At 41.2% G+C, this 25,899-nt stretch overlaps 1 protein-coding gene across 1 annotated transcript in view; it reads left to right on the top strand.

The window, feature by feature from the left end:
• The window catches only part of lrp2b (low density lipoprotein receptor-related protein 2b), a 46,693-nt gene extending 22,801 nt beyond the window's left edge, over positions 1-23,892 (top strand). Inside the window, exons 36-81 of the mRNA XM_015058910.1 lie at positions 235-448; positions 603-839; positions 922-1,113; positions 1,201-1,673; positions 2,832-3,279; positions 3,726-3,891; positions 3,993-4,151; positions 4,225-4,514; positions 5,341-5,544; positions 5,636-5,878; positions 6,433-6,558; positions 6,649-6,768; positions 6,906-7,037; positions 7,979-8,180; positions 8,262-8,557; positions 9,666-10,182; positions 10,273-10,428; positions 10,587-10,757; positions 10,855-11,078; positions 11,165-11,342; positions 12,028-12,224; positions 12,329-12,574; positions 12,671-12,799; positions 12,955-13,074; positions 13,283-13,399; positions 13,964-14,080; positions 14,562-14,699; positions 15,606-15,728; positions 16,320-16,448; positions 17,131-17,262; positions 17,343-17,468; positions 17,581-17,724; positions 18,448-18,613; positions 18,689-18,817; positions 18,898-19,118; positions 19,858-20,040; positions 20,154-20,273; positions 20,776-20,863; positions 21,282-21,346; positions 21,448-21,592; positions 21,758-21,821; positions 21,951-22,082; positions 22,294-22,368; positions 22,506-22,568; positions 22,663-22,719; positions 23,525-23,892. Of these exons, the coding sequence (XP_014914396.1) occupies positions 235-448; positions 603-839; positions 922-1,113; positions 1,201-1,673; positions 2,832-3,279; positions 3,726-3,891; positions 3,993-4,151; positions 4,225-4,514; positions 5,341-5,544; positions 5,636-5,878; positions 6,433-6,558; positions 6,649-6,768; positions 6,906-7,037; positions 7,979-8,180; positions 8,262-8,557; positions 9,666-10,182; positions 10,273-10,428; positions 10,587-10,757; positions 10,855-11,078; positions 11,165-11,342; positions 12,028-12,224; positions 12,329-12,574; positions 12,671-12,799; positions 12,955-13,074; positions 13,283-13,399; positions 13,964-14,080; positions 14,562-14,699; positions 15,606-15,728; positions 16,320-16,448; positions 17,131-17,262; positions 17,343-17,468; positions 17,581-17,724; positions 18,448-18,613; positions 18,689-18,817; positions 18,898-19,118; positions 19,858-20,040; positions 20,154-20,273; positions 20,776-20,863; positions 21,282-21,346; positions 21,448-21,592; positions 21,758-21,821; positions 21,951-22,082; positions 22,294-22,368; positions 22,506-22,568; positions 22,663-22,719; positions 23,525-23,563 (8,013 nt within the window). The 3' untranslated portion in view covers positions 23,564-23,892. The remainder of the gene's footprint in view (positions 1-234; positions 449-602; positions 840-921; positions 1,114-1,200; positions 1,674-2,831; positions 3,280-3,725; positions 3,892-3,992; positions 4,152-4,224; positions 4,515-5,340; positions 5,545-5,635; positions 5,879-6,432; positions 6,559-6,648; positions 6,769-6,905; positions 7,038-7,978; positions 8,181-8,261; positions 8,558-9,665; positions 10,183-10,272; positions 10,429-10,586; positions 10,758-10,854; positions 11,079-11,164; positions 11,343-12,027; positions 12,225-12,328; positions 12,575-12,670; positions 12,800-12,954; positions 13,075-13,282; positions 13,400-13,963; positions 14,081-14,561; positions 14,700-15,605; positions 15,729-16,319; positions 16,449-17,130; positions 17,263-17,342; positions 17,469-17,580; positions 17,725-18,447; positions 18,614-18,688; positions 18,818-18,897; positions 19,119-19,857; positions 20,041-20,153; positions 20,274-20,775; positions 20,864-21,281; positions 21,347-21,447; positions 21,593-21,757; positions 21,822-21,950; positions 22,083-22,293; positions 22,369-22,505; positions 22,569-22,662; positions 22,720-23,524) is intronic.
• The last annotated feature ends 2,007 nt before the right edge of the window (positions 23,893-25,899 follow it).

Genomic DNA, 25,899 nt, shown 5'->3' with positions numbered 1-25,899 from the left:
CATCACCTGCAGAGACCTGTCTGCAGAACCCTAAAAGGAAAAAAGGGCAGAGACCCACTGAAGCCGTAACAATATTTTTCTGAAAAGGTGTAATTTTTCAAAAAGCCATGTGACATTTGTGACTCTAAATGAATTTTATTTGGCTGACCTGAGAGCTTTCTGTTGTGAAGGTTGCAGACCTTTGGATTAGGAGGTATAGGCTTTTTTCGTAACTCCTCTGTTTTGTCTGCTCAGATCGAATGTGGCACCATGGATGGAGTGACCCGTGTCACAGTGGTCAGCGGCCTGTCTCAACCTTGGGGCCTTACGGTCTATCAGAACCACCTGTACTACACCGACCTGGACTATGAGGTCCTTGAGAGGGTGGACAAGGACACTGGAGCCAACATGGTGGTGATGCGGAGCGGCCTGTCTGGCCTGCGTGCCGTAAAAGTCCACGCCAGAGACGGTATGAGAATATTCATACAGACGTCTATTGATATAGACTCATTCATTTCTTTCAGAGAGGGAAAAATCAAAATGTTTTAAAATTTACATCCAGAGGTTGATTTTCATCTGTGAATATTTTAGTCGAAGTATTAATTTTCCTTCCTCTTCCTCAGACTCAGCAGGAACTACAAATGCCTGTAGCACCAACAATGGAGGCTGTCCGCACCTCTGTCTCCCCAAACCTGGGAATCAGAAGACCTGCGCCTGCACCACCGGATTTAACCCGTCTCAGGACGGCTCCCGCTGTGAAGAGTACGAATCGTTCGCCGTCGTCTCCACATCCGACTTCATCCGTGGCTTCCACATCAACAGCTCGGACCACTCGGAGGCGATGGTGCCCGTCGGTCGATGTACGTCGATGAAACGTTGCTTTGCATGCTGGTTTTGAAAACTTCCGCTAACGGCAGGCGGGATCTGATGGTTTCTTTACAGCATATTATTCCACTAAAAACAAGGTGGACCTCCACGTTGAGTCAGGCTTTGTTTATTGGAGTGAAGACAGCGTCTACTCGTCATACAGAGGCATCTTCAGGGCCAAAACAGATGGAGGAAGTTTCAGCCGCATCGTCAATTCAGGTGTTGGAGGAGAAGGCATTCAGGGTTTGGCTGTGGACTGGATTGCGGGTATGACTCATCCTGAAAAATGTTTTGCTTTGCTCATTTGTGAGGAAGATCGCAGCTATTGAACTACATTTCATGTTCAAATTTCAGGCAACCTGTACTTCACCAACGCCTTTGAGAAAGAAACCTTTCTGGAGGTTCTGTCCATCAACTCCTCCTACAGACTGATTCTAGTGAAGAGTCTTGAGGACCAGCCCAGAGACCTGGCGGTCAGCCCCAAACTCCGCTACCTGTTCTGGACGGACGGTGGCCAGTCACCCAAGATTGAGCGCGCCCTGCTGGACGGGACAAATCGCACAGTTTTGGCCTCGGCGAGCCTGGCGTCGCCTCGGGGTCTGACTGTCGATTACACCAACAACTTCCTGTACTGGACCGACGACGTTCTGGACATGATCTCCCGCATGGCCCCGGACGGGACGGGGCGGGAGATCATCCGCTACGGGAGCCGCTATCCGTCTCCAACAGGATTGGCTATTTTTGGAAACTACATGCTGTGGGTGGATAAGAAGCTTGGCAAGCTTTTCCAGGCCAGTAAAGACCCGGCCAATACGAACCAGCCAGAAGTGAGTCATGGGTTTCGTTTCAAAACAAGAAATATGTCCACAAATCTTAACGTAATTGGATAAACCATAAGTAGAATTTAGCATTTCTGAATTCCATTCACACAAATACTTATTTCATTAATAGCAATAGTATAAAAAACCGTGATAAATAGAAATAATAAACCTTCATTCTGTCCAAATTTAAGAAGTAATTTTTGAAGAAAACAAAACTTATGTGTTAATTTTATTCCAATCACTTTTAATAACTTCATTATGCTCTCTTCCTGTCCAATAAATTTTCATCTTTATGTTTTCAAACATATTTTATTAGTTAAATTGCAGAAAAATGTAAGTTTGGAGTAATGTAAACACTGTCAATATCAAACAGTGAAATAGTACTGGGTTCCTAAAAGTCTAAGCATTTAATTTAAGATTTTTTTAGCTCTGAATATTCATGGAAACAGGAAGAGGGTGAAAAAATTATTTGTTCTTTATTCTTTGTCTTTATATTCATCCGCCTTATCGGCCCATCTTTCCATTTACACAAGTTTGTAGATTTTTTTTACATCAACAAACTCAAACTGGGCCTTTTGTAGGTCAGCAACCTTTTCCACTCAAAGGAAAAGAGACACTTTTGTCCAAGCTGCAAAAATAAAACTCGCTTAGAGTCGCAAAAAAATTTTTTTTTTTTCTAAATATACATGAAATGTTTTATTATGAAAGCTAACAAAATTGAAATATATTTCTATTTTCAGATTTAAGAACAAAATGATTCCAGTAAAAGAAAAAAAAGCAATTTTGTAGAAAGAGATTAGCCTTTTCTCTAAATACGGATAGTGGAGAAAGATATGTTTCATAATTTGAAGCTAGTTATAGAACTTATGGAATAAAACATCTATAATTACTATTTTTTTGTTGCATCCATAATCAAAACCATTTTAAACGTTTTTGGTTTTGTTAGAGCCACAGACTCCTGCATCTCTCTCCGACTCATTCCTAGCATTCTCATTTTGCCTTCCCTTCTTCTTCATGGGTTTTGCAGGCTTTATGTTTGCAGCTTGACCTCTGCAGGAATATCCCACCATAATCTCCACCTGTTGGTTTTGAAAGCACTGTCGAAATTAATAGTGATTCCATGCCCTTCCTTTTAAGCAGTAAACATGTTTTTAACGTTGCCAGGTGATCCGGGACAGTCTTGACGGGGTGATGGATGTCGCCGCCTTCGACTCTCACGTTCAGCCCACCTCCGCCAACCTGGTGGGTTTCAACCCCTGCCACGAAGACAACGGACGCTGCCAGCAGCTCTGCTTCGCCATTCCCGAGCAGCAGCAACCCAAATGCTCCTGCGCTCACGGCTCGCTCCTTAGTAACGGAGTCTCATGCGGTTACGGGCAGGACGAGTTTTTAGTTTTCACCACCGACTACACGGTGAATAGCCTAAGGTTGGACCCGACGGATCACAGCCTTCCCTTCCCCACGGTGGACTTGGGCTACAATGTTATAGCGTTGGATTTTGATTACAAAGAGAGGCGAGTTTTCTACACCCAGTCGAAGGGGATTGGTCGGAGCATCATCGGCTACATCACAACAACATCGATCACCAGTCCGCCTGTAATCCTGGCCTCAGGTGAGTTTACTGCAAAGCGTCTTCGTCACTCTTCGTTAGAGTCACGATAATACATTTTCCAAGACAATAACTTGACCCAGGAAACAACAACGTTGTTGTTTTAAGACCATTCTCAATCAATATAATGTAAGGACAAAATAATGCAAGAACACAGAGATCAGTAACCTTTGAATTCCATTGAGCAGCTAAAACCAGAAGTGGAAACGTTTTAAATATTCAAAATAAATAAACAAAACAACAAATAAAATGGATGCTGAAGTCTCGAAACAAAATTGTCCTTTTAGGCCAGTACACCAGAATGAAGCCTTTTGTGTCATTTAGCCATTTCAGAAAAACAAACAAACATGCAAATGGAAATGATCGAGCTTGATTTAATTCATTTTGTAATTTTTGATTTATTTTTGATCTCTCTGTTTTTTAACATCTCACATTCACTTACTTCCCAGACTTGGATGACCCAGACGGGCTGGCGTATGATTGGATCCACAAGCGTCTCTACTTCACCGACTACGCCAAGCGTAACGTCCAGTCGGTTGGCCTGGATGGGCAGAACCGCACAATCATTGCTCACGCAAACCGTCCCAGAGGCATCATCGTTGACCCGTGCTATGGGTAAAAAAACGCTAAATGTTTCAATTCAAGCTGATTTAATTGTATTTTTACACATCTGTAATATGTAATATCTCCTTTAATTTTGTTGCATCTATTCCCAGTTACTTGTACTGGACTGATTGGGGAACTCCAGCTAAGATTGAGAGGGCGACGCTAGGTGGGAACTTCCGGACCGCCATCGTCAACGACAGTCTGATGACACCAAACGGCCTTTCTATCGACTATGAGGACAGGATGCTCTACTGGGCTGACGCCTCGCTGTAAGTCTAAAACATCCCTCTTCCCGAAAGAAAGTCAACTCTCCCTCATTTCTCTATTCGTGTTTTTCAACAGTGACAAAATCGAGCGGGCCACCCTGAACGGCGAGAATCGAGAAGTGATTCTTCAGGGAGTCCAGTATCCGTTTTCCATGACCGTGTTTCAGCAGGACATCTTCTGGACGGACTGGACGGAGCGGGGCGTGTTCAGGGCCGGAAAGGACGACGGCTCGGGTTACACGGTGCTAGCCCAGGACTTGCAGTACCGACCCAACGACATCCACATCTACGCCAGCGCCAAGCAGGAGGCGTGTGTCAGCTTCTGTCAGCAGTTCAACGGAGGCTGCAGTCACATCTGCGTTTCGGGTGAGAACCCGTTCACCGCTTCATTGCTGGAAAAAGACGCAGCAGTAGGAAATTACGTATTAGGTAGATAAAAAAAGGAGTAAATTTCTATCCAAAAAACTGGAATTTTGAGAAAAAGTTTTAGCTTGAAAAGTCGAAAATTTGCTAGAAAAAGTCAGACATTTTCTAGAAAAAACATGGAGAGTTTCAACATTTGAAAAGGTTTCAGTCTTTTCTGGAATATTTCTGAGATTAATCTTAAAATTTCTGAGTCTTTTGGCAGAAATTCACTCCTCGACTTTGTAACTTCACAAGATGCTCAACATTTCCTATGTAAATTTTCTTCATAATTTTTGTGCCGCGAAAAACTTTATCCTTTGTATTATTGAAATTTTATTGTCACAAGACTGAAATCTTGTAATATTCTGACTTTATTCTTATAATTTAGAAAAATAAATTATCTTAGGCTGGCCCTAATGTTCAGTTATAGTGTTGACCTGAATAAAAAAATAAATAGACACTATCAAACAAGATGGCGGCTCTGGATGTGCTGACATCACTCTGATCGAAAACCCAAGGAGTGGATTGGTGGAAAAAAAATCAGATTTTCCAAAAATTTACTCTTCAAAACCCAAAAATGTGATTAATCAATAAATTGATTTGTCGGCCAGTTCTACATGACAGCGTCAAATTATTTACGTCATTAATTTTGTAATTTTCGACAGTGTAAAATTACTAAACCAGAGATGTAAGGCGTCTTTAGTTTAGAGCCTCCGCAACAAAAACAGACATTAATTAGCTCTGCTTCTGTGACTATCTCTCACTTTCTCTGTCATTGTTCCTGCAGGTCCAGTGGGCCCGGAATGCCAGTGTCCTCACGAGGGGAGTTGGTACCTAGCAAATAACGGCAAAGACTGCATCAAAGACACAGGGAAGCGCTGTAAGCCTGAACAGTTCACCTGTCTCAACGGTAACTGCATTTCAGCTCGCTGGAAATGCGACGGCTTCAACGACTGCAATGATAACTCCGATGAGCTGGAGAGAGTGTGTGGTGAGACAGAAAACTTTGTTTTTATGCCTCTCCTGTATAAAATGATTACTTGATTATGTAAAAAGCTATAATCTCTTATTTTGCTTCCTAGCTTTCCACACTTGCTCTCCAATGGACTTCACCTGCGACAACGGTCGCTGCGTCCCGATGACCTACGTCTGCGACTACACCGACGACTGCGGTGACAACAGCGACGAGCGGGGCTGCGCCTTCCCCACCTGCAACCCGACGACGGAGTTCACCTGCGCCAACGGACGCTGCATCAACTCGGCCTACGTCTGCGACGGCCGCAACGACTGTCGAGACAACATTACGTCTGATGAAATCAACTGCCGTGAGTAACGACAGGGCGAGAGGTTGATTCATGGAGCAATGAGTTTAGATCTACATGGAGGGGCGACGCAGTTTTAAAAAGTCTGAATTTAATTTAAATCGTTTTTCATCCATTTATTTATCACTTAGTTCATAGTTTCTCCTTTTATTTTTAGTTTTTCCATCTATCTATCTTCCATTGTCATTTCTGCAAATTTTATTATTGAATTTTTACTGGGAAAATGTGCAGAAAACTTACTGCTTACAGAAAAAACTCCAGATTATTTGGCGTTTCTGAGCAACTAAGCTAAAGTATTAATAGTCAGGATAGAATACGAACAGAATCCACCTCACTGTTTCTTCTGTTTTCTAACCAAAATATTAAATCTCCTACTTTCAAATCACAATTCAAAATGCATCTGTTCACGTTAGCCTATTCTTTGTCATTTTTCTCATTTAATTTCTATTGAATTGAAATAGAAAGAAAAAAATGCGGTGGTCAGATTAATATATTGTGCGTTCCAGTACAAGTCATATCTATGAGGTACTGAAGCTCTGATCTTCCTCCTCTTCCAGCTGACCGTGTGTGTCCAGCTGGCCAGATCAAGTGCGAACGCAACAATATCTGCATCTTCCCTGAAAACCTGTGTGACGGCTACAACAACTGTGGTGACAACAGCGACGAGAATCCCCTATTCTGTGGTAAAATACCAAAAGAAACTTTCTTTAAACAGACTCAGTCACTTTATTCTATTTATTCTGAATTTGTTTTTTTATGCATCACACCTGCAGCCGGCCGTACTTGCGCTGCCAATCAGTTCAGTTGTGATGCAGGAAAGTGCATTCCTCAGTCATGGGTCTGCGACTCCATCACTGACTGCACCGATAAGACAGATGAGCCTCCTTCTTGTGGTAAACCTTCTCTGTTTAAGCTTAAAATATATCTTTTAAGAATCGTTTTCGTGCATAAATAAAAGCTTCTTGTCTTAATTTGATGTTTTGAGTCACATTGAAATGTAATTTAAATGCATTTCTCTGTTTTTGTGCAGAGGACATAGCCAGAACATGTGCTGCTGGCGAGTTCACATGCAGCAACGGGAACTGCATCTCTCAGTCCTTGGTTTGTGACGGCAGCAATGACTGCTGGGACAACAGCGACGAGGCTCCAGAACTGCAGTGTGGTGAGGCAGCAGTTTTACTTGGAAAAGTATTCATAACACTTTTGATTCTTAAAGTTCTGTTACTTTACAATCTCTGATTTTGAAGTATTTTATTGGAACTTGATCTGACAAACCGACCGAAGAGTAAATATGAGCTGGAAAGAAAGGAATCCATGGTTTTCAAAAATATTCACCAAATAAAGATTTAAAATTGATGTAAACTTGTTACTTATTAGGTGACTTCTAAAAGTGTTTTCATTTTGGGGTTGCAAAATGCGACCTCATACTTGAGACCCCGTTTCAATTTCAATAGTTTAAACCCCAAATATACTTTAATATGTTTTAATGTGCTCCGTGGAAACTGTTTTAGTTCTAACATCTCCAGTCTTCCTTATTTCCACTCTTAGGCGTACAGCCAATCAGCATAAAGGAAAACAAATGCTGCTCCTTGATTGGCTGCTTTGCAAATGCAAGCCAATAATCAAGTAGCTGCAATTTAACATATTTTTGATGTGGTCTATGAACAAAAATTTGCAAATAGATGAATTTTTATAAATATAATTCCGCGAATACTTAACCAACCAAGAGAGAATAATTTTAGTTTACACTTTTGTGCTACTTTGTATTAATCTATTGTGCTTAATGGAGTGAGTGACTCCATTCCTAAGGACCCAATGTCCTATTCGAAGTTTCTGCTCCGGCACAGCTGAATTACATTCATAGTATGTAAAAATGTTTTGTATTGGCCTCATACTGAACCACTTATTTAATTCAGGTCTTCATCTGACCTTAAAGATCTGACATAAAATCCCAATAAAATACATCAAACTTGGTGATTTAGCCACAACAAAATATGAAAGACTTTATGAATTCTTTTCTCATTCTCTGTATTAGGCTACGACGTGTCCAGACAGATCGTGAAACACACATTTTACCGTATTACCTTTCTCTTTGTCCTGTAGGTGAGCGTACCTGCAGTTCCAACCAGTTCACCTGTCCCACCTGGTACCCGGGTCATCCTCGCTGCGTGCCGCTGAACGCCGTGTGCGACGGGGAGAAAGACTGCGCTAACGCAGCCGACGAGCTGCAGAACTGTCCCACCCGGAACTGCCACATGAACGAGTTTGCCTGTGCCAACGGGCTCTGCATCCTCATCCCATACCAGTGCGTGAGAAACATTCGCAAAAGCGGAACGGCAGGACGTTTATTTAGCTCAACCTAACCCTCACTCTCTACCTCTCCCAGCTGCGACCGCGTGAACGACTGCGGAGACGGCAGCGACGAGTTGAACTGTAAGTACGACACCTGCAGCAGCAGCCAGTTCACCTGCGGGAACGGAGCTTGCATCCCCGCCTCCTACACCTGCGACGGGGATAACGACTGCCTGGACGGTTCAGACGAGGCCGACAGCCTGTGCGTCACGGTGCAGCCGACCTGCTCGCCCCAGCAGTACATGTGCAGCTCAGGAGAGTGCATTGACCTCCACAAGGTGTGCAACGGGCAGAAGGACTGCCAGGACAACAGCGACGAAAAAGGCTGCGGTGAGAGAAATGAGCTTTACTGTGTTTGATTGGTTACAGTGAAGACAGATTAAAGGTGTCACCTAAACAGGATATGTTTTAAGGCAGATTAACCCAGATGAGATTCTGAGAGCACGATGGGCCGTTCCTTTGTTTTACTTGTAAAATAGTTGTCTCAGTTCAGTCCAGTTTAATTAAATTTTACCCTGCAAAAACTCAAAATCTTACCAAGTATTTTTGGTCCATTTTCTTAGTATACTTGAAATAAGAGAAAACTGATTTCTCAGCAAGATGCAGGAGCTTGATTTAGGTCAATAATTTCTTAACATTATTATTTCATTAAAAACACGGAGAAACTTTGTTGTTATAAGTGAAAGTTAACTTAAAACAAGCTCCTTTATCCTGCTGAAAAGTAATTTTTAGTTAGTTTTGTCTTATTTCAAGCATACTAAGATATTTGTACAAGAAACTAGACAAAACTACTTGTTTTTGCAGTGTTTTTATATATAGACAATCCAAAACAAACCTCATCTTGAGTCACATCATTTCAATTCAGTCCTAATCCTAGTTGGTTAACAGTCCATTAAGCTACAGTTATTATTCTAAGGAAATCCAGCAGATTGACAATTGGATCAAGTTGTTGACTTGCAGATTTCACTCACATTCATTCACATTCAGTCTACAAGATTCTTCTATATTGTGCTGTTTGTCCACCAGGTGGCGCTTTTTCCTCCTTCACAGCATGCATCAAAACTTTGTTCCAACTTTTAGCAAGTGTGCCTTGCCCCAGTAATGCTAACTGTGGATCACTGTTCATTTTAGATCATGGCGTGTGTTTTTCAAAAATCTACGTAGGTATAATGTATTTTATGGAGATTTATTTATTCATTTATCAACAAAAACATAGAGAAGTATTGAAGAGGATTAGGGCAACTGAAAAAAATTACTTTTCTCAGAAGATTTAAGTCGAAATTCTTAGAAAAAAAAGTCAAAATCTGCTACACTGGCCTGTTTAAACTAAAAAAATGTAAATGCATTATATTTTTTCCCAACTCTATTTTGAGCCATTTCTGCTTTCTTAAATCTTCTCAGTGCAAAACTAATCTTTTTCTTTTTTCCTTCTGCTCAGGAGTCAATGAGTGTCTGAACACACAGGTCCATCAGTGCGCTCAGCTCTGCACAGACACCCTCACCAGCTATTACTGCTCCTGCAACCTGGGCTACCGCCTCATGCCCGATGGCAAAGCCTGCGAGGACGTCAACGAGTGCACCACCACGCCCGCCGTGTGCAGCCAGATCTGCGAGAACAGCGTCGGCTCCTTCCACTGTAAATGCGCTCCTGGGTACATCCGCGAACCGGACGGACGCACCTGTCGCCAGAACAGCGGCATCCCCTCGTACCTGTTGTACGCCAATCGCTACTACATCCGTTATTTATACGTAGACGGGACGAAGTCTGGCATAGCGGTGCAGGACCTGTCCAATGCGGTCGCTATAGACTATGATGACTATGAGAAATGGCTGTACTGGCTGGATGTGGGTGCTGGAAAGATTGAGAGGATGCGTTTTGACGGCACCGGCAGAGAGACACTAGTGGCTCATAACATCGGAGGAGCTGAAGGCCTGGTAGTAGACTGGGTGGCAAGGTGAGTAAAAAGAGAGCAACGTAAAGTTTTGAGCTTATACATTATAATCAGATGTTTGCAGTCAAAGTAAGATTGTTTTGCATCTTGCAGGAAGCTGTACTGGGTGGATAGTTATTATAGCTCGGTTCATGTGATGGAGCTGGACGGGCGCTTCCAGAAGAAGCTGGTGACCGGAGAGTTTAAAAACGGAAATGAGACGTATTCCATTGGCCGACCGCGCGCCGTGGCCATCAACCCCAAATATGGGTACACACACACACACACACACACACACACACACACACACACACACACAATGAAGCACAAGCTTTAAAGTTGTTGAATAACTAAAAAAAAAGTTTTCTGTGAGACATTTTTGTATTTATGTATTATGCATTTCTTCCCTGAATGTCTCTTCTTCTCAGATGGCTGTACTGGACAGACTGGGGCGACAAAGCGTACATCGGCAGAGTCGGCATGGACGGCAGGAACATCAGCGCCATTATCACGACCAAACTGGAGTGGCCCAACGCTCTGACCATCGACTACACCACCAACAAAATCTTTTTTGCTGACTCGCATCTTAACTTTTTGGAGTGAGTTACTAAAAAATTGCAGTGCATTCACAAGTCATGAAAAGGTGTTTTCCCTTCGCACATACAAATTTCCTCTCATTTTTTGTAAATATTTTAGCTATGCAGACATGGACGGCCAGAACCGACACCGGGCCATTGCTGGGACTCTTCCTCACGTCTTTGCTGCTTCCCTGTTTGAAGACTGGATCTACTGGACAGACTGGAACACTCACACCTTAGAGAGAGCGCATAAATATACCGGCGAGCAGCGCATCATCATGGGGAACAACACCCATCGGCCCTATGACATCCGAGTCCACCACCCCTATAGGCAGCCTAGAAGTAAATCAATATAATCTACTTTAAACTGAGTGTTTGAGCAGACCACAACAGTGATTTTTTTTTATTTTGATAATTTTATTCGCCAGTTGAGAACCCCTGCTCCTCACATCACCTGACCTGCAGCCATCTGTGCCTGATCGCGCCTGGAGGCCAGCAAGCTTCCTGCGAGTGTCCGGACCACTTCATCGGCATCGCGGTGGGATTCCAGATCCTGTGTGTGGCAGACTGCTCCAGCACCCAGTTCCGCTGTGGAGACAACGAGAAGTTAGTCTGACGGAAGATGATGCTTTGTATCTGTTATATTTGTTCATCAAATCAAAGACGTTTCACTAAACTTTAGAAATGAAATCTAATAAAATTATAATAATTAGCATATTTTGAGAGAGGCACAAGGGTCACAATTTGAATTTGAATTTATTTAATAAGGGACAGTCCAAATTAATCTATAAACAGATTTAGCCATGAGGGCTAATTTTCATCTGATTTAATACAAATATAAGTTTGGGGGAAAAATAGAAAATCAAATAAGTGCGTAAATTAATTAGATATGTTTTCACAGTTTATAAAATACAAAATAAAATATTTACATTTTAAAATTATTTATTACAGTTTACTGATTTTAAACATGTTTATGTTGCAACAGATTCGTTTATTTTATCTCCCAATTTTACAAAATCAGTGACCAGGTCTTTGTGATTAGTTTATTAGTGATTAGTTTGTTAGAATAAATTATTTACAGTAGTTACAAAGGTTTTTAACTTGAATTGGATGACTGACATTTTGTCAGTCATGTCACTGACATATTACAATATTTGCTCATGATCAAATAAAAAGGGAAAATTAAAAACATTTCTGTTAATTCATATAAATTCAAAAAAGGAAATTTGAAGGGAAAATTACAATAATTATAAAGGTTTATCTATTATCTATCGATTGTGTGCTTTTCTAGATGTGTGCCTATATGGTGGAAGTGCGACGGCCAATCGGATTGCGGCGATGGTTCAGACGAACCTCAGACGTGTCCACCTCGGTACTGCCCCATCGGCCAGTTCCAGTGTTGGGACGGGAACTGCACCTTCCCCGGTTTCCTCTGCGACGGACACCCAGACTGTCCCGACAGCTCAGATGAGGACGCTGCCCTCTGCAGTATGGGAGTTTCATAAACCTGAAAACATTAAACATATCAGTTAATCAAATCTGGTCAGTTTCTCAGTGGAAGTGGGTTCATGTCGGGTTTTGTGTTCTCGTAGGCGATCATCGATGCGAGGTTAACCAGTTCCAGTGTAAAAACAAGAAGTGCATCCCTGTGTCCTGGCACTGCGACGGCGTCAACGACTGCCCTGACGGCAGCGATGAGGACGCAGAGACTTGTGCTCAGAAGACCTGCCGACCTGGAGAGTTCAAGTGCGCCAATGGCCGCTGCCTACCTTCGAGCTACGTGTGTGACGCCCAGGACGACTGCGGAGACGGATCAGACGAGCCGTTTGAAACCTGCAGTAAGTACCAGAACGGATCCGGTGGAGGTCTGGTGTTACTGGAACGTCTTACAGTTTCAGATCTCACCTCTCGTTTATCTTTCTGCCTCTTCTCAGTGGGTCCAGAATACAAGTGCGATGAAGACACAGAGTTTTCCTGCAAGACAAACTACCGCTGCGTTCCTCAGTGGGCCCGCTGCGACGGCACAAACGACTGCCTGGACAACAGCGACGAGGAAGGCTGCGGTCAGTTCCACATCCGATCTTCTTGTCCTTCAATGTTCTTTTGTTACTTTTGAAGAGTTTTCTACCTGATTGCAAACAATGAACCAAGAGTTTATTAACTTTGATACCAAACTGCAGTCATTGTACACTGACCATGTGTTGAATCGCCCAAACAGAGGAGTTGACCTGTGACCCTCTGGGAGATTTCCGCTGTGACAACCACCGCTGTGTTCCCATACGATGGAAGTGTGACGGCGCCAACGACTGCGGCGATGGATCGGATGAGAGAAACTGCGGTAAGTCTTCGATTATTTATGCTTTAACTCAGTTGTTGTTGAAGCTTCTGCAAAATATTACGTCCATGTTTTTATTGCTTTATAGATTTTCCAATTTTGTAATCTAATAAATGTACTTTGTTCATTTATTCTCCCTTCCTTTTAAGTTTCATATCAGATGAATCAGCTGCTTTCAGGCTGTAGATAAATGTTGTTGTTTTTTTCCCAGAGCCAAGGTCTTGCACTGAAAGCGAGTTTCGATGCGACAACGCTCAATGCATCCCTGGAACCTGGCGGTGCGATCATGACAACGACTGCGGAGACAACTCGGATGAACGAGACTGCGGTGAGTATGCAGTGCATTTAAGACCCACAGTGCTTTTTGTTTGCAGCTCTACATTTATCAGCGATCCTGCACAGAAGTGAAAAGTGTTAAGTTTGCTTTTGATACTTTCTAGGTCTGAACTCACTGAGCACTGAAAATACTTCTTTCTAGACTTTATTCTAGAAGTAAAAAAAATTAATTTTTATTTATATTTATATAACCTGCATTGTTTATATATGTGTCTAGAATTTTCCATTTTCTATTTTTTTCAGTTTCTGACTTATATTTTGCAGTTTGTTTTAAATTTCTTCCACATCAGTCACCAGTTATACAGCTACTTTTTTAAATTTGTACAAAAAAACAATCTAGTCCATATTTGGCAAATCTAATAATAATAATAATAATCCTTTTTTAACTTCAAGGACAGTTTCAGTCTGACGCCATGATTTGTAGAACAGATGAAGCATTTTCAGGGAAAATCACATCTCCCTAAAGTAATAACAGTAATAATAAAAAAAATATTTGACTGGAAAATAAATCAGGAATTTTGAAACAGAGGATGATTTGTGCTTTTCTCTCCTTCAGAGCTGCTGACGTGTCGCCCGGGTTTCTTCCAGTGCGACTCGGGTCACTGCGTCCCCACCGCGCTGCAGTGTGACGGCCGGGCCGACTGTCTGGATTTATCTGACGAGACCAGCTGTCGTAAGTAAACACGAAAACTAACAAAACCTTTCCAGGTATTTTTAACAAAAATAGAAACATTATCCCAGATTATTGGCTTCCAAAATGATCACATAACACAATGGTTTGCAACTTTATAATTAAAATAAACATGCATCCTTTCCAAATGACTGAAAACTTAATTTTCACTGAGATGTAAAATTAAGCTCCTTGCAGACTGGAAAATCTGTTAAAGCCGTAAATGTTTGAAAGCTTAACAGCAGATTAGTTCATTTCTTCTCATGCATTACTTCAGTTTTGTAACTAATGCTTAAACACAAGTTTTAAAAAGTGTTTCTTCACTTACATGCAACAAAAATGTATTGAAGTGATGCACTGGACTTTATTCATCTTGTTCAACTTCATTTTGAGAAATGTTTTCGTGTCGTTAGAAATAGTTCGGTTTATGCCTCAGTAATTTTTTTGCAGCGATGTGATTCTCTTATTCTTCCGACTTTTCCAGCAACTCGTTACCCAGGAGGCCGTTGGTGTCCTCCCAACCAGTTCCAGTGCGCTAACCGGCTGTGTGTGAGTCCGACCTGGGTGTGTGACGGCGTCGACGACTGTGGGGATCGCTCCGACGAAGTGCTCAGTCTTTGCTGTGAGAAAAATTTACATTTTTATGCTTATAATATTCTGTTAAAAGTTTTATTTTAGCTTTTTTGTTTTAAACTTAATTGTCCGTGTTACATTTTAAGGTCAAATGGCGTCGTAGTTTGTAGCCTGAAAACCAAAAGCGTCCAAAATTAGCAACATTAAATAAATCTCAGGCAGCTCTTTTGTTCCTTTTAAAGCAGCTTCGTAATTTTAAAACATAAACGTTTCTGATGAGAATATCTTGATGTACATATGTGAGTTCGTATCGTCAACACAAAAAAGCTCAAAATAATAAGCTGTTTTTAAGCTAAGCTAAATTAACAATAAATCCTAAATCAATAGTTTGACTTCCCTCAGAACCACAGTATGTGACATGTTGCGGTAAGAAAACTAGCTCTAGACTTTCAGTGTCACAGTTTGAGTTGGGACTTTAAAACAACATTTTTAAGATCTACATTTCTGTGAAACCATCACAAGTTAAACTGATTTCACGGAGAGCAATAACTACTTTATGGTGGTTAATATAAAGTCTTCAGGTGAGACAGTTGTTGAGAGAAATTGGAGTTTCTCGGGCTGGTCTAAAAGCTGAAATAAAAGCTAAATGCTGCCAGAACTCAATGTTTTTTAGGATGCAATATTGATAGAATATCTTTTAAATTCATATCTAGGTAGCTGGTTTGTTAGGTCTCAAACCGTCCTACTCACTGAACAAGTTGTCACTAAAATTTTTACCCTAATCAATTCACATTAAGGCATTTTTTCTACCTGTTCATCCTTTTTTTTTTACATACATCTGAACTTCAAACATGGAAATCAATATATTTATTATGAGCTACAAGCCTGGAAGCACCTAAAAATAAATCTTATTAATTTTTTATTTTTTTTTAAAATCATATTTGTTTTTAATCAGTGAACGTCACCTGTGAGATGCCGTCCAGGTTCCGCTGTGCCAACGGCTACTGCGTCTACGCAGGCCTGCTGTGCAACATGAAGGATGACTGCGGAGACGGCAGCGATGAAGACGAAGACCTCTGTATGATTCACACACACACACACACACACACACACATTTTATCTGCATTTATAAACCACAACACCACATCCAAAGCAAACTTAGAAACGTGGACAAATCCACATCTGCAAGCTACAAATCAGGCTAAGTGCGGAACTGCTGTTGTGCATTTGTTTTGTCTTTTAAATGTAGCCATAACCAGATTCATGATAAGTTTCTGAGATTGCCAGGCATTAGTCTAAACCCCTCTAATGCGCCGACCTTTGCTGAACTGAGGTCAGTGAAACGGGAAATCCCGATGTAAAGCCAGTGACCCCAGAGGTCACAACGCCTCCGGCTTCCAGATGACAAGAAAGTAGTTCACTTCATGAAAATGTTGCACAATCGGCTTAAACATCCATCAAATTATTCTTAGAGAAGATTATATTGTTAGGGGCAGGGTAGACATTCCCACTGGCTTGTTCATGGAAAATAAATTGTTTGTTGGTCATATCATGTTACAGCAGGCAGCCATTGTTTCTGTGGGGCGTCTTGGTGTTTGATATCATGGTGTGTTTGGAAAAAAATGTGACCTTTAGGTCTCTTTAATGAATAATTGTGCGTCTTTGACAGGCCGTGAGCCCACCCTGGCCCCCTGCACCCTGGAACAGTTTAAATGTACCAACGGACACTGTGTGGCCCTGCCTTACGTCTGTGACCACAACGACAACTGTGGGGACCGGACAGATGAAATGGGCTGCAGTGAGTAACACCAACACTTATTAACATTATGGAAAACATATTTGAGTTATTCTATGTCTATTGGTAAGAAAAATTAGACAAAAATTGGACATTTATTCACCAAAAATTTAAGATTAAACATATTTGGGGTTTAATTCCAACTACAGAGATATATTAGACTTACTGGCTGCCATTTTTCATCAGTATTAAGGAATTATTGACTTAAAACAAGCTCACATGTCTTGCTGAGAAGTTACTTATAAGTTAATGTTCTCATATTTCAAGTGTACACAGATATTTGCACTAGAAACTAGACAAGAATACTTGATAATATTCTGTGTTTTTGCAGTTAAAGTATTTGATCTATGCAAAAATTACATTAAAATGTTGCAGTTTTGAACTGTTTAACTCACTTTAGTTGTCAGCTTTGCTAATCTTGAGTTAAGTAAGAGGTTAAAGCAAGTTAGATTATTTTCCTAACTGATGTATCAATCTTAAAAAAGGGTCTTGAAATGTTTTGAAGTGTTTTTATGAAATAGCTGACAACCTTTGAAGTTAGGTAGTAGGTAATAAAAAAATCTGATTTTGTGATTAACTGTTTTGATATTTTCATAAAGATCAAAATCCTTCTTGTTCTTTTTCTATTTTCTTCTTGTGTTCTTTAACAATGTTTTGTTTGTTTTTCTCCACACTCTGAATCCAGATTTCGGCCAAGATCGGAACTGCGATGAGAATCTCTGCCAACACACTTGCACCAACCTGAGCGGTACCGGCTTTATCTGCTCCTGCAGGACTGGATATAAGGTGGACCCCGACAGCACCTACAACTGCCTCGGTACACACATTCCCAACCCAAACAGGTCGAAACCCACTTGTTCTCCCTCTCAGAACCTGACAGTTTTCTCTCTCTGGCAGACATCGATGAGTGTAAAGAGTATGGTACCTGTCCTCAGGTGTGTAAGAACACCAAAGGAAGCTTCGACTGCGAGTGTTCATCTGGCTACAGGAAAGTGGGTGATGGAAAGATGTGTGAGGCTGAAGGTGAGAGCAATCTTTTATGGGCCTGAAGCAACTTAAGGGATGATGAAAAATCGAGGGACCTTTCACCGTGGTAAATATGTGCTAAAACATGTAACGTGTGCTTCTCCCTCAGGCGCCGCTCCTCTGCTGCTGCTGCCGGAGAGCGTTCGGATCCGGAGGTTCAACCTGCAGGCGGAAACTTACCACGACTTCCTCCAAGAGGAGGAGCGCATCATGGCTCTGGACTATGACTGGGACCACAACAACACTGGATTCAGTAAGACGCTTGGATCAGTCATTGCTTTAAAGGGAACATTTTGTGTAAAATTCACATTTTGCATGTTATTATACTTCCATTTAGGTCTCAACTGCTTCTAAGACATCTTAAGCATGTTAAAAAACTACTCAGGCATTTTTTTTGCAATAAGTTAGTGTTTTTTTGTTTATAGGAAATTGAGCCGTTTCAAAAATTGTTGAGCCACAATTAACAGACACTATGCTGTTACCTAGCAACCCCAGCCTACGCTTGCCCCTCTAGAAACCCAAGCACAGCTCCAGCACATTTGATCAGCTTGTTTCACCACTGTTTGTACAATGGCTGCTGGAAAACACAAGTGTTTTATTGTTGACTTACCGTTCAAAAGCCACTTGCTGCATTCTTGTTAGTTGTGCAGGTGGCCCCACTTCTGCTTTTCAAAGATGTACGGTTGTGTAATTTTGCATCTGTTTGCAGCCATTTTCAGGTGCAAGTGTAAACTTTGATTTGTGGCCAGCTGCAGCTTATATGGATTAGGATTTAAAGTGACAAGAGGCCTTAAAACAACTCATTCTGAAAGAAGTTGAAAATATCACCTTTGTCTCACTATCTAAGAATGATTTTGTGCAAAAAATGTAATGAACTTGTTTTAAATACATCGTAGACCTATCCTAACTTATTCAAGGAAGCATAGTAAGTCACATTTATGCAGTAAGTTTTACATTTTGTTTATTATCCTTTTAGGCATGGTGTACTTCACCGTTGCTGGTAAGGATGCTGAGTCCGGTGCCATTAAGAGAGCGTACATACCTTCAGTGGACGATGGCAGTAACAACATCGCTGCTGCTGTTGACCTCGGTATCAAATACATCACAACACCAGATGGCATCGCTGTGGACTGGGTGGGCAGGTGAGGTACTTGATTTCTGTATAAGCTTGATATTAGAATGCCCACTAATGAGAAGTTTGTATTTTTTCTTCCTAGAAACCTTTACTGGGCAGATTCTAGGCTGAAAAGACTGGAAGTGGCCATGTTGGATGGACGCTACAGGAAGCATCTTGTGAAGACTGATTTGGGGTATCCATCTGCCGTGGCGGTCAACCCTCGGCTCGGGTAAGGCAGAAAAAGATTTCGTTCCGGCTGACAGAAATAAAACAAACCTGTAAAACTTACTTTTCTAACTCCTGCTGCAGAATGCTGTACTGGGCAGACAGAGGAGACGTGGCTAAGATCGAGTGTTCGTGGTTGGACGGGCAGGAGAGGAAAGTTCTAGTAGCCGACGGCCTGGGTTGGCCCACCGGCCTGGCCATCGACTTCACCAACGGAGACAGAATTTACTGGTCGGACTCCAAGGAAAGCCGCATCGAGTCTATTCTGCCTTCAGGAGAGCAACGCAGAATAGCAGTTTATATAGGTGAGACACAGGAAGTGGGTCTTAAAAGCCTCACATTGTACAATAAGTATGACCCAGTAATTAAAAGTAATACATAATGGCTTTCTTCTTGCTGCTTCTCCCTGAAAGTGTGTTGAACTAATAGACTAGAAATAAACACTGCAAAAACACTAAATCCTACCAAGTATTTTTGAAGTAGTTTCTAGTTCAAATATCTTGAAATAAGACCAAACCAGTTTTAAGTTAGTGATTCCTTAATATCGATTAAAAGTACATTAAAAGTACTAGTCCCACTGACACATTATTTGAATAATCTGCCAGTAGAATTAGCACTTTTTTTTTATCAATCCTAAGGAATTATTAACATAAAACAAGCTCCTATATTTTGCTGAAATGTTACTTAAGGCCATGTGGCTGTTTGATTTTCTCTTTTCCCTGAAATCTACTGTCACATGTTGGACTCTATTAAGTAATTAGTCGACATTTTATGACAGTTGGGTGTATTTTATCTAGAGGTGGACCAGGGTAAACACCGATGGATGCCACACGCTTTAGATTGGTACTTGTAGAAAAGATTGACAACCAAAAGGATTGTTTTTTCCTCTCCCAGCATAACTGTGCACTATTTCATGTTGGTTTCTCAAATAAAGACATTAAAGTTTGATTGTCCAGTGGGGTTATGTGGAAAATGTCAAGTATGCATTTACACGCCTGAAGCTTATAAAAAAATCAAACTTTCTGTCTTTTATTTGATGCGTAGATGCGAGAAACCCCTTCAGCGTGTGCGTGTTTGAGGACCACGTTTACTGGAGCACTCAGGAGAAAGGCGAGGTTTTCCGGCAGAACAAGTTTGGCCAAGGAGACAAAGTGAAAGTGTTGACTGCTGGACCCTGGCTGACTCAGATCTCTGTGTACCAGCAGCAGAGATACAACTCCATGGCCAGTAAGACCAACACTCACATCACATGTTCAAGAACATTATGAAGAGAATGTCATAGTATGTCCTTTATTTTCCACTCTTTCCATTTCATTCCACCTTTTTTTCCCCATATGCAGTAAAGAATCCATGCAAAGGAATCTGCAGCCATCTGTGCCTGCTCCGGCCGGGAGGCTACACCTGCGCCTGTCCTGAGGGCACCAACTTCGTCGCCGGCAGCAACACTGAATGCGACGCCGGTAAGAAACAAAACCTTTTAGCTTCACTTGTGAGAGCAGAAGGAGATGAATTTGTGCTGTTACGACTGGCTCAAGGTCATAACTAAAACGGGAGATCATGCAGAGGTTAAAGTGTAGAAAAATGAATATTTATTAACAAAAACAACAATAGATTGTGGATATCAGTATCAGTAGTGTAATGCAAATGCTTGGATGTGTTGTATGAGTGCATATGGAAGTATTGAGGTGCCAAAACAAAGAAACTCAAAAGTGCAAAAAGGAGGAGAGCTGAGCCCTGGCAACAAAACATCACAAGGGTCAAGCGGCAGAATGGACGCTGAAGGCCAAACAGAAGACGGAGACAGCCAGGTTCAAGTACTCTATGCTCCAAATTAGCAAATCAGCAGCACCTGTAAAGGGGAGGAGCACAAAGACAAGACACCTGCAGCCCAGCCTACAAGGCCCAGGGCCATAACAGTGCAGATACAGAGAAAACTCACTCAGTGTTTCTGTGATTACTCAGGTTTTGATCCACCGCCCACCATGCCTCCACCATGCCAGTGTCAAAATGGAGGCACATGCTACTTTGACGACAACAAGGCTCTCTGCATGTAAGAGTTTGGGTTCTGTTTCTGCATTAAACTGTTAGAAATGAAGAAATTATTGCAATGCCATGATCACACACAGTAAAAAAGATGAAAAATCCAATCTTCACTGGGGAAATTATTAATTTGATTCATTATGAAACATTGATCAGACTGTTTAGGAACTTTTTATTTCTAACAAATGACTTCCTGTTTCATGGGTTCTTTGTATGATGTGACAGAGATGCACACAGACAGAGGCTGCAGGGAAATAGCTTCTTTCTTAAATGAAGTCAGATAGATGATTGAAATGTAAAACAAACTGGAATAGCATCTATGTTTATCGTAAAAATCTCCAAATCTAAGTGCTGAGATTATGAATGCCATTTAGTTGAATATTTGTTCAGGATATAAACAATGTGTCTTTAATGTTTTTACTCCACAGATGTCCTTCTGGGTGGAAGGACGACTACTGCCAGACCAGCGTGCACAACGTGGTTGCATCCTCAAGTATGTTTTTATTTCCGTAGAAATAACAGCCGAAGATAAAAAATAACCTTAATATTAATATCAAAAAGTCTCATCCTCTTCCTTTTGCGTTTCCCTGACAGTTGGAATAGCCATCGGGGTGACGGTGCTGATTGTGGCCCTGCTGGTGGCTCTGGTTTACTGCTGCAGGAAGAAGCCCAACATCATGGGGAGGCTGCAGGGCAGCTTGCCCAGTATGCCCAGTATGCCCACTTTCTCAGGTCTAAGGTAAGCTGTTGCTGTCAAATATTCAATCCTAACAGAAAGATGAACATGGGACAAATATTACAACATATTTTGGAGGCTAAACCTGATTTATATCCTACTTTTTTAAAGGCAGTTTCTATATTTTTATTGCATTTGACACGTTGTGTTTTTGTTGACGATTTTTAGGAAGGGATTCACCCAAAATGAACCAAAAACAGAAGAGAATGAATCGAGGCAGAACGGAGACACAGTCAGTCATAGTTATCTTTATTACCTGTCACCTTCTTCTTGTGTTATTATGATTTTTCAGCACCGTTTTAACCTTCAGACCCGGCTGGTAAACGGTGTAATTAAATAAACGGCTGTATTTTGGGCTCAGGTTCCCTCCATCTCGGTGTTGATGGTTGACGCGGAGGGGAAGAGCTTTGAGAACCCGGCGTACGAAGCTGAAGGGCAGCCTGGCTCCACCCGCAGGGCGACGCCCACATCCACTCCTGTTCAGACACAAAAGGTCCTTAAACACACACACACAGCTGTTCGCCTCCACGTTGGATTCATTCCACTCACTTCTTGTCCTTCTAGATATGTTGTTAAATGTTTTGTCTGCCATTTTCTCATGTTTTTTTATGGAAATGTGTTTTAAAGACATTTATAATTTATGCTCATGACATTGTAAACAAATGCAGCATAAATGTTGATGAGCCTAATTTATTCTTCCTCAGGAGAACATTGTTAACCCCCTGTATGGGGAGGGACGTCACCTCACAACAAGTTCAGCTCCATCTGCCATTTCTAAGGTCAGGTTATTAACCAATTGAAACAATAAATTAGTTTTATATAACTATATATCTACATCTAGCTATCCGTCTCTATTTATTCGTGTTTCTGAGCTCAGCATCAGGGATTAAATCTTCCCGCCTGTGTTCTTTCTCAGGCGGCTGCCGGTGAATTTGAAGAGGATGTGTATGTTGCATCGAGTTCCCGGGTAGCCATGGAGGTATGCATCTAAGTTTAGGACAAAAGGTTTGCAACCCGGTGACGGTCTCTGTAAAACCTTTGTCTAATCGAAACATAATTCCTGTTTTCAACAGCAAATCAGAGCCACTCAGGATGAAGGTTCAGGCTCTGTCGAGAATCCCATCTACGAGGTGAGCGAAAACCCGCGATGCAGAACATGTAGCCATGAAGCCTCATGTTTTATTTTAAGTAAATATTTACCTAATACAGCAATGCCATGTGATAGAGATGTGTAGAAAGCCTTATACTTCTTGTGTTCTCAAACTGTTATCAAATTAGGATTCCAAAACTACAATAGCACCAGAAAAAGTTGTTTTTTTTGTCCTACTATCACAAATGTAAACAAGAAATGATTACTCAACACTCAACCAGCTTTGGTCTGCCAAGACTAAGAGTTAACTTTCCCCACAACAAACACTCCAGGTGGGACTGACATCAAAAAATAAATTAAAAAACAAAGTACCCCATTCTCTCTGTTAAGTACAGTGGGAGATCTGTGATGCTGTGGGCCTGTTGCTCTTCTAAATGCCCTAATATTCTTGTTAGAATGTATACCATCAACAACTCACAAATGGTCACAGGAACATCCAAACAACATGAAAAAGTAAAATTTGCAAAAAAATAAAAACGGCAAAAGCAAAAAAAAAAAAAGAGGCAAACAGCAGGGCAGATGTTCTTGAAAAACTAGTTTAGTTGTCTTTGTTCTTAAATAGTACAAAGACTTTTTAAATGACTGACTCTTCCTGGAAATCCAAAAAGTGACGAAATGTTTTTTAGGCTATAAAATCTTAGTTTCAGGATAAAAACCTGGTATAGAGAGAAGGACTGTCATTATTTTATAAAGTTTTAACAACAGAAAGATAATCCTGACTTGAACTTGGATGGAAACTAGTTCATTTTGCTGCATTCCTATACAACATTTTGATGTTCTTGCAGAAAAACGAAGACGAGTCTACTTCTGATTCCGACGTTTGAGACGACCGCCGCGCTCCTGGACGGGAGACAAACCCACCTGGAATAATAACATGGACTCAACTAAATTTATGTAGAAACCTTGTGGAAGAGAAAGCACAGTGTTCTGTGACACCTTTAGTTAGATGTAACTTAACTTCAGTGAAGGTATTTGTATGAAAATCATCTGGAATATGTGATTTGTTATGACTAGAATCCGGCTGGTTTAGTTCGGTGAATATTGTAAATCAAACCTTTGAGATATTCTTGATTAAGAGCTTGTGTCTTTTGTAAATTTTAATTCCATGACGCATCTTTTACTAAACTTTTATCATTAAATTGTCTGTCGTTGGTATTATTCTTTGATCTTTCAGTCTAATCACAAGAAGAGGCTCCCCCCTGCGTTATCCTTTTTGATCACAGATAAAACTCTGATCTCCATCTTCTGCGTCTGACCCACTGAGCGACTGCGAAACGCTTTGTCATCCTCTATTTAATCCAGTGATCGCAGCGCAACCGCAACACTTCTGTGTGCCTTTTCTCACACACTCCAGTGTGTCTGCACACATTAGGGTCGCGCCAGCCAAATGAGCTGAGGCACCACAGACAAGTGAACAAGGCAGATAAGAGAGAGGGGCTGGGAAGGGTGGTGGGAGCCGTGTTTTCGTGCCTCTTGATGATTCACAGTCCACGTTTCCAACCTGCTGGTTCCCCATGAGGCATCACCCAGAGAGCGAGCTGCACTCAGAGAGACGGAGAGGTGGAGGGAGGAAGGGAGAGAGAGACGCACACCAAAGAGGCATGCAGCTCACAGCATGTGTGCACACAGTGCTGCCTTCGGGGACTGTGGGAACATTACCTCATGCATGAATTGTCCAGTTATACCAGAATGGATTTTAGAAAGCCAAGGAATTCCCTTATTTAAAAACTAGAGTTGAAACATGTCAGTTTTCGTCTTACTGACAGAAAAATCAATGTTTTTGCACATCCAACTGGATGCAAAATTTCTGCATTCGCTGGTTTTATGATGGTTTCTCAATTTATTCAAGAAACAGAAAAACAACCATGCTACGGGCCGCCGGCTCCAAGTCCTACACACCGAAAGCAAATTGTACATTCACATAATCATTCACATTAACGAATGTATTTATATATTACAACACAGATTATGAAAATAATAAATAATATACCTACAGATAAACTGGATACATTTGGAAAACTCCCACCTCTCCCACAGGAGAACCTGACATCGGGGTTCCCAATCTTAAAGTCACACGTTTATAACAATGACGGAGTTTTCAAAGGTGTTACAGTCAGGTAAAAAACAATCTGAATAATTAAAACAAAAAAGAAGTACAACCGGGTTATAAGTGCATCAAAACTAAGAATTCCAACAAATTATGATCTATAAACTAGGGGTGCAATGATTGTGGTTTTCTGGCCGATCGCTGATTACTGATCTTCAAAAATCCTGACCTGCTGATTCAGATTGTCTGAAATGTTGCAAAATATAGTAAGAAAGTTGCTGAGTTGGCAACAGTGGGGCGACTGTTGTTAAATGCAAACATGCAGACATGACAGTGGCTGATTTTTAGACCTTTGCTGAGGTAGAGAAGATCAGTGGATAAGATCGGCTTCACAGGTGAGCATCAGGTGATCACTGACCTCCTAAAAATTAAGGAAATTGGTGCAGATTAATCGGTGTGCCCCTACTATGAACACATCCACACTACCAGGCAAGCACTTTAATGCATTTGTTGACTTAATTTAAAATCGTACAAAGGTTTGGGACATATGTCTGGATACACAGATGTGGATAACCTCTTATTTTGTGTGCATGTGAAGTATTTTTTGCCCCATAAAGTTCATAGAAATCCTAAGCGGTTCCTCAACTCTCAGATTGGATTGGAAATTATCAGCAGCCAGAAAAATCCAGATTGGTGCATCCCAGTAAAAATAGATAGTAATATTCACTTTGTCCTTTTATTGAACATTCAAACTATAATATACTTTAAACAGAGAAGAATATATTGTCCATCCAACCAACACATCCAGATCCTGTTAACACAAGATCTAAAATAAGTAAAAACACATTTCTTCTGACTTGATAATCATCGATGATTAGGGTGTGATCATGGTAACCAAACCTCTACAAAACAAGTCACATCACATTTTTAGCAGGTTCTTTTTGAGCAGATATTGCTCAGGATATTGCTTATGTCACATGTAGGGAAGAGATTAACTGTGCACATCTTTTTGTCACCTATAAGGATTTCAGTAAAGATTTATACGGAACAATACATGGGAATGACCACAAATGGATTTCTACTCATTTATTTTTACGAAAACAGTCATTATAA

This window comes from Poecilia latipinna, unplaced genomic scaffold, assembly GCF_001443285.1.
Source record: "Poecilia latipinna isolate Pla-1442-1.1 unplaced genomic scaffold, P_latipinna-1.0 Scaffold1583, whole genome shotgun sequence".
Lineage (NCBI taxonomy): Eukaryota > Metazoa > Chordata > Actinopteri > Cyprinodontiformes > Poeciliidae > Poecilia > Poecilia latipinna.
The sequence above is the reverse complement of the archived record's forward strand: the minus strand, read 5'-3'. Positions and strand labels throughout refer to the sequence as shown.